Source organism: Condylura cristata, unplaced genomic scaffold (genome assembly GCF_000260355.1).
Source record: "Condylura cristata isolate star-nosed mole 26May11 unplaced genomic scaffold, ConCri1.0 scaffold00001, whole genome shotgun sequence".
In the NCBI taxonomy this organism is placed as follows: domain Eukaryota; kingdom Metazoa; phylum Chordata; class Mammalia; order Eulipotyphla; family Talpidae; genus Condylura; species Condylura cristata.
This window is the reverse complement of record NW_004567102.1, coordinates 32,232,837-32,244,061: the sequence shown is the minus strand read 5'-3', so window position 1 is coordinate 32,244,061 and position 11,225 is coordinate 32,232,837. Positions and strand designations below refer to the sequence as shown.

Genomic DNA, 11,225 nt, shown 5'->3' with positions numbered 1-11,225 from the left:
TGCTTTCTTATAGGTTGATATTTTAAAAACTACATCAGCACTTCTAATGCAAAAGTTAATGCATTTTGTTTTAAAAACTCCTATAGAATTTCTAAATAGACTTTCTAATTCCTCATAGTCAAAGACACTGTCTCTGAAATCATAAATATAAATATGTAAATTGCAGGACTCAGGACAACCTTCTATAACAAAGAATATATTATCAGTTAACATCATCTTTGGAGAAGGGTCTATATACCCAAAGCATATATAAGACAAAACTGTCCAGTGTTAGAAGCTGGTTCACTTTTATTACATTTAAGACAAAGGATAAAAAATTCACTTTGTTGTCAATGTCAACTTGCTCACGAGAAGAAAAATTTCTAGACTCTATAGCTATCAGTATAACTAAACAGTTTATAGTGGAACATTTACCTAAATCATGCAATTTGAAGAAGAATAAAACAACTCAAAAGAGATATTAAAAATAGGGGTGGGGGAAGAACTTCTTCTATCATCTGTACTTCTGTGGGTGTTCAAATAAAAACCAATGTTACAGACATTTATGAGCGCATGATAAAATCTGTAACAGGTAGACTTTACAATAGTCTCATTCTTCCACAGAGCTTACTGAAGGGCATTCCTTGTACACTATCATTAGATTATTATTGACTACACCAGTTTTTGAAACAAAGACCTTAAAGTTCTTTGCCCTTTCAGTGTTGCCTAAGAGAACAGTGAGGAAAAGCCACAACAGCCACTCTGAAACGCTGTACGGCTTCCCACGCTAAGGCAATGACAATTAAGTGACAGACCGTATTATTTCTGCATGCCAAGAGCATAATCAAAACAGGAGGGTGTAGGACACAAAAGCAACACGTGGCCTACAAGGACATGGTGGCAGCAATCGGCTCTAAATGAGCCAAAGCAAATTCTGTTTACCCAAAAGAAGAAAAAACATTTTTAACTTCTTTTTAAGAGGACACGAGTGACTACTGCTGCTACTTAAAATGGACAGAAGCTCCTTAAATTCTCTTTCAAGCCAGAGGGTAACCCTGGAGCAGAATTCATTGATGTTGTGGTTAAGGAAGGTGAATGCTAGATTCAATCTTATAAAATCCTTATATAGCAAGAAAAGTTGAAAATTCCAGTTCTGGTAGTATCTTAAGATATTGTCTGAAACAGGTTCATTCAGCAGTTTTTATGCCAAATACCAAAAATAGGAATAACCCCAAAGCTGAGGATTTTAAATTCCTAACTCACATGGAACAATTTCTGAGGATACTGGCTCAAGATGGCAGAGCAAGCCGATACATCCACCCAACTACCAAACAAAATTAGAAGGGTGAAATTTCTTTTGTGGTAAAGTTGGGGAAGGGAAGTAGCAAAAAAACTCTTAAATACCTGGAATATATACAGCAAACACTACTGAACTGGTAGAGAAAACTAAGTGGAGGACGTCATGGTCCCAAACAAAGGAACAATTCTCTTCAAGGAACCTCCAAAGAAAGCGAAAGTCTGAAACAATGAATACAATGATTTGAGAGGGCAGGTAAGGGTCAAGCAGCAAGTCCGTTTGTCACTGCCAAGTCTGTGGTATCTGTGGGTACTTTCCCCATGGCAGAGAGCACTGCCAAGAAGTGTACTCAAAGGATTGTCGCGTGACAAACTGATGCAAACTACTAGTGAGGCTTGAAGAGCTTTCAGAGAGGTCAGCAGAGTCTCCCTGGCCACTCTGGACCTTACATGAGACAGAGAAGGAAAATAGGAAAAGGCTGTGGGGGACACACTCAAGTCTGCTGCCTGAGTAAGAGTCTCCTTTCATTAGCATCTGAAGGTTGTCAGCCAACTTTTCTGTTGGGCACCCTTCTAGAAGACAAACCCTCCCAGCTTCCACTCCCCTGCCCCTACACTGAAAGAGAAACAAGCCTGACTGCAGAAGTCTGGAGCAAAGCCAAGATAGGCCCCAAAGAAAGACAAAAATTAACAACCAGAACCAACCCCAACTCCTGGAAACAATGGAAATATTTCACAGAACATAAGAATCTTTTAAAAATGCCTTTAATATCCTTTGAAAGGATTAAAGAAGATATACTACATCCACCAAACAAGGGGAAAAAAACACCATTTTTATAAGACTAGTAAGAAACAAACAATAATAAAAGAGTTCCTGGAAATTAATTCTGACTGCCAAATTAAAATTTTAATAAATTAATGAAGTAACAGAATTGAATGAGAGTAAAATCCAAGCTAGTGGGGTATAGAAAGTAAAAATTAAGAATATCTCTCAGACTGTCAGTGATTCAACACTAAGAGGCAGAAATTACTATACAAGTTAAGTGTACTGTTAATTATAACAAGGGGGGAGAACTTGAAAAAAATAAAAATAAAAACCCTGCAGGTGGAAAAGAGAAACAACAGAAGAAATCCAAGACATAAGAGGATTGCTTCAAACTGGAAAAACAAAAGGGCATTTTCAGATTTAAAAGTCCCTCCAGTTCCTGAACAGAATTAAGTTTTTCATTTAAAAAACACATACTGATTAAACTTTAGAAACCTGAAGAAAATTATCAAGCTTTCCATAGAGGAAAAACGTAAGCCTTATTTATAAGAATCTAGTCTAGCAAATACTAAGTTTCTTGGATACAGAAAACAGAGTAATGCTTCCCAAAGGAACCTGACTTTACGCCAACCAAATTATACACTGAGAAAGCACACACAGGTACACCACATTAACACGATTTTTCAGGAAGCAATTCAAGCAAATAAAAAAGAAATATAAGAAAAATATGTATCTCATTATCTTTGCCAAAGTCTAAAGTTCAGAAAACCCCTGGGAATATTGACATTTATGTCATTTTTCCAAGGTACAGGAAATAAAACAGGATTATATGCCCTTTTCTATGGTTGCTCACACAACTAAACAGTTCAGTAGAGAACAGTATTTATATACTGATAAATGCAAAGGAAGTATCTTTACATATTGTATATTAGAGAAGATGGAAAAGTGACTAGCAATATTGTGCCTATGTTTGTGTTGCTAAATCAAACTGGGGAGAAAGGGGCTATAAGAATGCAAGTTTCTTTTTATCTTTCATTAATATATAAACCAGAGTGCTGATAACTTAGACAACTACACAGCAGAACCTCACAGAAGAAGAGCAGCATAAAAGTGATTTTCACTTTGGACACTCCTATCAAGGGACTTTATTTCCTTCACACTGATATTGATGTAGCCTGGTCATCTTTCAGTTTTGTTTTTTCATTAACTTAAACTGTATAAGACTCACAAGAAGAGAATTTATAGACAGAAAGATAAAAACTAAGAGTACAAAGAAGAGATAAAACTGTAAAAAATATCTAATTAAGTTGTTGTGCTTCTGGGCTTATAGCTGATTAGCAGTCAGCAATAAAAAATAATTTATATTGCTCCTTCCCTGTCACCCATTTTCCTCTCTTGGTATCTGTAAAGAAGCTGAATGATGTTATTTACAGTAAAGCATCTGAAGAAGGTTTTCTTTGTTTAAGTAAGTGATCTTTGGCCCTCCCTGGTGGTGCAATGGGTTAGCACTGCAAGCTAGCTGCAGCCTCTTCAGTGCAAGTTTCATCCCTGGGCCGGGAGGTGACCCACATGGCACAGCAGACCTCTCCTGTCTCACCCACTGCTCCCCTCAGAAGTGTAGTTCCTCAACCTGCCTGTTCTGCTTCCCATTCTGTCTCTGGTGAAGCCTCTCAATGCCCCGGCACCTGTACCCCAGTTCTGTATGCATAAATAAACAAATCTTAAAAAAAAAAAAAAAAAAGGTAAGTGATCTTTTAGACAGAAAGCCTTGGAATCCAGATTTTCAAATTGAGATCAAAGTTTTCTAAGAAAATTCTATGAGTAGGTGAAGCTTCTGAATTAGAGATAATTTCTCAAACTTTAAAAGTTTAGAAGAGTGTTTAATAAGCTTAGTATCAACACATTTAAGTTTTTTTCTTTTATTAATAAAACAGGAATGCAAATCCTTGGAAAACCTTGACAAGGCAAGACCCAACAAAACAGGTAACTACTGCTTCAGCTGAAAATATGTGCGCAGCTACTCAAAGGCATTACCAATGTTTAAGTATGCTCCATGTTCCTAGATTTTTTTTTTAAAGATTTATTTATGATAAATGGGGTGATGAATCTGTGGGTAATTAAGAAGATTTTGGACTTTAGCTCTTTTTTACCCTTTATTGACTTTAGACAGAGTTATATTAACTAACTGTAGATAGTCAGGCTTCAATGGAGGCTAAAATTTCTGTTCAGCACTGTATTCTGTTTGATTCTGCAGAGACACACTTAATTTTCATGAAGGAGAAACAGTTAATCCTGTCCTCAAATGTGACCAATGAAGAAACAGAAGACAGAGGGAAATGTGACTGGTATAGAAGGGTAAACTGGTGTGTTGGGGTTGGGGGTGGGTGGGGTGCCAGAGCTAAAAATGGTGTTAACATTTTTAAAGGGTTAGAAACATAAAATATATGTTGTAGATATTATATATGATAAATGTTTAGTCTTAAAATTCATGGAGATGCATATGCTGCTCTATGATATATCCAGTGTTTGTTCTGTTATTGAAAGTGTTGTGTTTTCAAGCGACTGTGGTGATGGATCACTGGAGCCATGCTGGCAGGAGAACTACAGGGACTACACCATTGGAAAGAAAACAAACAGTATCCAAAAACTAACAAAGACATATGAAAATAATTAATGTATTTTAAAAAAGTGTGCTCTGAGATGTACTCAAAATCTTCAAGTCAAATAAATGATGGATGTTCTGGCCAGACAGAAAGCCTTTATTCTATGACTGTGGGTACCACAGCATTGAGAAACAACTCTGGTTTTACCAGTACTACATAAAATAATCACTTTGCTTTTAGTTTTACTAATTTTCATTTCATAAGTGATTTTTCCTTGACCTTGAACAGAATCTCAGACCACTAACAATAATCTGTTATATCTTGCTAACAGTATGCCCAAAATCTTTGTTAGTTGACAGAGGACTCTAACAACAACTATAAAAACTCTAGAAGGGAAACTTTCTTCCTCTAAATGAGGGCAGTGTGGGAAGTTGGCCATCTGCAAGACAGCCTTCACGAAAACCCAACCATACTGTCAACCTTCTCTTGTACTTGCAGCATATATAAGAGTGAAAAAAATTTCTGTTGTTTGTAAACTACCCAGTTTGTAGTACTTTGCTATGGCAGCCTTCATGAATAAGATCTACTACATGGATGAGCTTTGGGGACATTATAGTTAATGAAATATGCTAGTCACAAAAGGAAAACTGTATTATTTCACTTTAATGAGGCATATGAAGTAGTCAAATTCATAAAGCCATTAAGTGATATGGTGGCTTTCCAGCTATGTGGAGAGTACAAACAGGAATTGTTTGCATGTGTGTATGAATTTCAGTTCTGTATAATGTTCTATACAATGGAATACTAATCAGCAACCTAAAAAGGATAAACTCATGTCATGTGCAGCAAATCTGGATGGAGCTGGAAGAGATTATGCTCAGTGAAATAAGTCAGAAGGGAAAAAAAATATCAGATGGTTTCAATTATAGGAGGAATATAGAAAAACCAAATAAGGGATCAGGAAAAAAAAAACAGGATTAGCAGGCAACTATAAATCAGAGACATTCTGCAGAGGAAGGGGAAGGAGAGGGATCAAAACAGAGTGAGGAAGTACACAAGGGGCTCGATAGTAACAGTGCACAGGTGAACTGGTGGTGGGAATTTTATAGGGACTACAACTGAGGAAAAAGCAAATATTGTACAAAAATGAACAATGATATAAAGTACATTAAGTAAATAAATTTTAAAAATGAGAACGTTCTACAGATCTATCACAATAATTTTAATACAGTAAACACTATGAACTGCACACTTAAGGTTAAGATAAGTGAATTTTATGTTTTTACCACAATAAAAAACTTAATAAAAAAATTTTAAAGTAAATAATGAAGTCCAAATCACCTGTCTTGAAGAGGAAGTAATGGAAGAAATGAAAGGGAAGCAGATAATTTCCTTTCTTGCAGAGGTGTGTATTTTAATTTGTGGTACAACGCATACATGCCAGCTCCATACAAAGAAATCAAAGACTTAAAACCCTGAATGGGGGCCCTCCCTGGTGGCACAGCACTAAGAAGCTAAAACTCACACTTCTGCATGAGTTCGACCTCTGCTTGCCCCGGAGGTGATCCACATGGGGCTGCAGACCTCTCCTGACCTGCCCGCTTCTCCCCTCAGCAGACCTCTCCTGACCCGCCCGCTGCTCCCCCTCAGCAGTGTACTTCTGCCTGTTCTGCTCCCCACTCTGCCTCTGGTGAGTCCTTTCACCACCCCTGCACCTCTGGCCTGTACACCAGTTCTGTATGAATAAATAAATAAATCTTTAAAAAAAAAAAACAAAAAAACAAAACAAGAGTTTTCTAAAGTTTAAAGCAGACACTAACACCTCTCAGAGAAGCCTAAGCATTATGGTGTGTACCTTTAAGGCCCTATCTCTAGAAAAGAATCTTGCTCAGGAAGGACACTCTAGGGAAGCAGCAAGAATAATCAGTCTGTGCCAATCTGGATTATTGACTGTAAGCAAACAAAATGTATACTAGCAACTTAAGAGGCAAGGAATTTATTGAAGCTACTACCAACACAGATCCTGTGTTTCTGCATCATTCCCTGGATATTCAAATTCTGGAGTGGGAAGAACTGACATGCTAAGGGGCTGCCATTTAGTGTGATATTCCTTCCAGTAGATAAGATACTCAAATGGTAAAGGAGAGAAAGAAGGCAATTTAGCACAGTGGTCACTAAGTAGCTTAGTGCCATTTAAGTCTCACATACCCAGTTAGTTCAATTTAAAATAAATTGATAAGTTTCCCGTCAATTTCAGGAAACAGGAGAATCAAGCTAACTGGATTCTGATATTTGCAACGTGGCAGGCTATTGAACCATATAGGACTACTATCAACTATTACTGGGTAAAACAAGGAACACAAAATCAGGCGGGAAGTCACAGTTAGTTGTCCTATAATGCTTCTGCTTTTGTTAAAGTTGAATTTACTTGACCTTGATAAAAGCAGACATCGTCTTCAAAACTCTTGCCTGGACAGACTATAAAGGCAGAAAGCATATACCAATGCTGCTATTACGGTCGCCATGGGACTAACACTGCTCAAGCAGAGAAATGTCATTTATCTGGTATAGTTTAATCAATATGTATGCCTCTAGCCAACTTCCAGTCTATCTGAAAAAATTTCCCATTAATTCTGTAATGCAAAGCTACATAGAGATTTAAAAAGTCCTGAAGAGGTGAAAATAAAAATGAATTAGTTTTATTTCAAAAAATTGTTTTATTTATTCAATACATTCCTCCATTATTCTGTTGAAGCCTTGCTTTTATGATATAGCAAAAATGTCTTTGCCTATATATTTTTTTGAAAAACCAACAAAATGACAAGGATTTAAGAAATTTCACTTTCTTATTCAGATTAGGAGACATCGACAGCCTTGAACCTGAACACATGAAGGAAGTGGCAGAGGAAATGCTGAGATGGTAAAAAATAGAGAATGGTCAAACTGAGGCAGAGGGAGCATCAACAAGTTGCAGAGCCCCTAGAATATCATCAATGGAGGTATTGCTGTTGTGAAGATGGGCAAAGTCAAAAAATAAGGAGACATGACTTCTGGGAAGCAGCAAAAATACAAACACCAGAACAAAAGAGAATAGTGGTGGAAAATGTACAGGAGAGAGAGAAAGACCTCCAAAGTCCCTAACCCTGCAGATCTAGAACTCCAATAGCCATGTTGATATTCTCAAAGCAAGAGGCGGAAGGGCCATTCCCTGGAAAAATCAAAAATCAAAAAAATCAAAAATCATCTGAAAAATGTCCTAGAGATACTTCTATCTGTATATGCAAAGAAAACACTAAGTGTCTATCCCATTATTCTATATCAAAACCCACCAGGTAGCAAACCTACAAGCAGATTCAGGCACAGACAATACAGAGAGAGCTTCTAATTAGTTTTCTGGTGCTCACATCATAAGTAAACAAAGGACAAGAATCTTCAGACATCTGAGCGAAATCTGTCACATTCTAGAGAAGACCAAAATAAACTAAGAGGAAAGCTGCAGAAATACTGGAAAACAGGGAGAAGAAAACTTCAAAGACATCGTATATATTTATTAAAATGAGGTCTTACAGTCATTATAAAAGCAAAGCATGATTAAAATGAAAAAAAAATCTGAATAAGAGAAAAAAAGATAGAAAAAATACAGTGACAGGATTAAGAGGTAAAATTAGAGAGACTGCCCAGGAAGTACACAGAAAGACAAAGAAGTGGGCAATACCACCAAAAAGATGAGAACCTTAAAAATGAATGTAAGACATCTAATATCCAAATAAACAGGTATACAAGAACAAGAAAACAGAGAAAAAGAAAGGAGAAACTTTTCAAAGAAAATAACAACATATTTAATAACTCAGTCCTATAATTCTTAGAACACGGGGCTTACTGAACACTCAGAGCAATCAATGAAAAACAGCTAGTACAGTCATTCAGATATTTTAGGATACACATATGAAAAAAGATCTTAAAGCCTGCATAGAGAGAAATTGAGAAAAAATGCGTAAGACCAGAAAATGGCTCTGGACTTCTTTACAATACTGCAAACCAGATGATAATGAAGAAAAACCATCAAAATGCTTTCCAATCTAGATTTCTATACCCAGCAAATTACCATAGGGTCATCATCTTTGGGTAGTGCCCTGCTCAGAATTGTCCTCATGACAAGTATATAAAGAGTCTGTATACATTATTTATGGCTTTATTTTCTAATATCACATTCTCTTTATGCACATGAGGGAGGGTAACCCTTTCAAGCAACCTGCCATCCCTTTCCTTATACCACCCCCAAAACCACCCAACTACTTATTTTGTCTCAACTACCTCAATACTGTAGCCCTTCCCCTTCTCCAGATCATCTTTAAAGAACGACAGTCCCAAAATAAACACAGACTTATATACTTAAAAGTCTAGGCAAAAGACAAGTAATAACTTATTCATTAGAAGGAAGTTTCCCAATTTTTTTTCTTAGCCTAAAGAGCAATAAGGAAAATAAACAGATAAAACCACTTCATCTTCTCATATGCTTTATACAGCAGAAGGACACCTAATGCACTTTAGATGTTTATAATGTTCCATCTGGATCATTATCATATTAAAGTGAAACTCTAGTCTATAATCAGTTATTAGTTCTGTTACACTATGGTGGAATAAACATTCAAAAATAATTATCCCTTCCAGTCTATTCTCGACAAGGTTTTTAAATATCGAAAATGTTTTATAATTTTGAACATAATAAGCATACACACACAGCTTCCCTTCCCAGTCCCTTTTCCAAAGCAAACAGAGAAACAAGAAGTCTGATAAATATACATACACTCACATTCACAGTCTGTGACCCTGAACTCATATTCCCTCTCTGCTTCCTCTCTGATGAATATGTAAGCACTGAGTACAGAGGTCATTGTCCTCACTGAAAAAATCCAACTGCATTCTAGGTGACTCTATGTTTGAATCATGTAAAGAAGTAGTATGGTAATCTGGCTACTTACACCACAGTATCGGTCATCATTAAATATCTGAGGTGGCAAAGGGTTGCCCTGAGTGGGTTTCTTTTCCGGGGGGACATTTTTGTACATCCATTGCCTCTGTTCTTCTGACATGGTGATATCTACTTCTTCAAATTCTATCTTGTTGGCTTCCAGAAATCTAACAACATCCTGTTGTTTCTTCTTTATCTAAAAAGAGAAGACAAATAAGGAGACATGTTCATCCAAAACAGTATGTAAATACTTCCAAACTGAACAAGATTTGAATTCCCATTGTCAGAAGTCACTGTTAAGAGAAAGGGGCAATATTCACTGGCACCACACACTGACCACTGACTGGATGTCACCAGATGCCAAAACAACTCTGAACACAGTGATTTCTCCACCTAAACTCCCTGGAAATCTGGAACAAAACTCAGGCTGCCTGCTAGGAACAGACTGTGTCTGAGGTGAGAGTATGACTTAGTTCTCAGAGGGTCATAATGATTCCTCCTTCCCCCACCCACAGAAGTTGACATTTTCAGTCATGAAAGCTCCCTCAGTATAAAGCCATTTAAAACCACATATAGCCCATCTGAGATGTCAACACTTCATTGATTCCTGTGAGTAGCAACATTTTTATTCCCCTCAGCAGCCTCTTTCAGATATTCCACAATGATAGCCACTGTCATGAAAGCATCCTTTCATCAATTCACCAGAGAAAAATGTTCTCCAGCTCTAAAGTGTGAATAAACAGCAAGCACCATCTACTTAAGACTATTTCTTAACCCCTGTCATCCCCCCTGATCTTTCATGTTTCCTTCTTTAGTCACTAGGGGTCAGGTGTGCTCTTAGGAGTGGCAAACACATCTGTAGCCTTTCAAAGTGCTGCCAATCTCTATAATTTAAAGGTACATATTAATGAATTTTGATGGGTGACGTAATTGATTATCTTAAACACAGCACTATATAAATACCAAAACAAGTATATCTTTTATAAAGGTTCTTGGAAATCTGCATAAAGAATAAACTTTAGTGGTGAAGTAAATTTGTATTTCTGGTTGACAACATTTTAAAAAAATTATTGATGGAACACTGCATTATAACATTATATAAGTTTCAGGTTTACACCATTATAAATCTGCATCTGTATATACTAAAAGTCCAATTCTATCCATTACCATATATTGACACCTTTAACCCAATTTATCCATTCCCCTTTCTCTTGGGGTAACCACTAATTTAGTCTTATATTTTAAAACCTTCATCTTTTTTCTTTATTCAATTACTTGCATTTCTTGAAGTAAATATTGTAATGGCCACTGAAAATAATCTTCTTGAGAGGTCAGGCCACCAGAAAGAACCCATTATAGAAAATAAAATGCTTAAAGAACAAACTTTCACATACCAACTGCTACTACCAAAACCTCTCCTTCTAAATTTCCCCCAAAATGTTCAATGACCTTTGGCTCTAGAGGTGGAAGTCTGGGTATACCTTGAGTAAAGAGATTCTGATTACCACTTGAAGTCTATGAATGACTAATAGGATGACATAACTAGTATGGACAGAATAAAAAAGGCATCTTTAAATTCCATATCAGAAGATGAAAGAATTACTATATG

The 11,225-nt window shown here is 36.6% G+C and overlaps 1 protein-coding gene across 1 annotated transcript in view; it reads right to left on the bottom strand.

Moving 5' to 3' along the window:
• SH3BGRL2 (SH3 domain binding glutamate-rich protein like 2) overlaps positions 1-11,225 on the bottom strand; it is a 57,350-nt gene that overhangs the window by 12,580 nt on the left and 33,545 nt on the right. Inside the window, exon 2 of the mRNA XM_004673642.2 lies at positions 9,627-9,812. Coding sequence (XP_004673699.1) covers positions 9,627-9,812 — 186 coding nt within the window. The remainder of the gene's footprint in view (positions 1-9,626; positions 9,813-11,225) is intronic.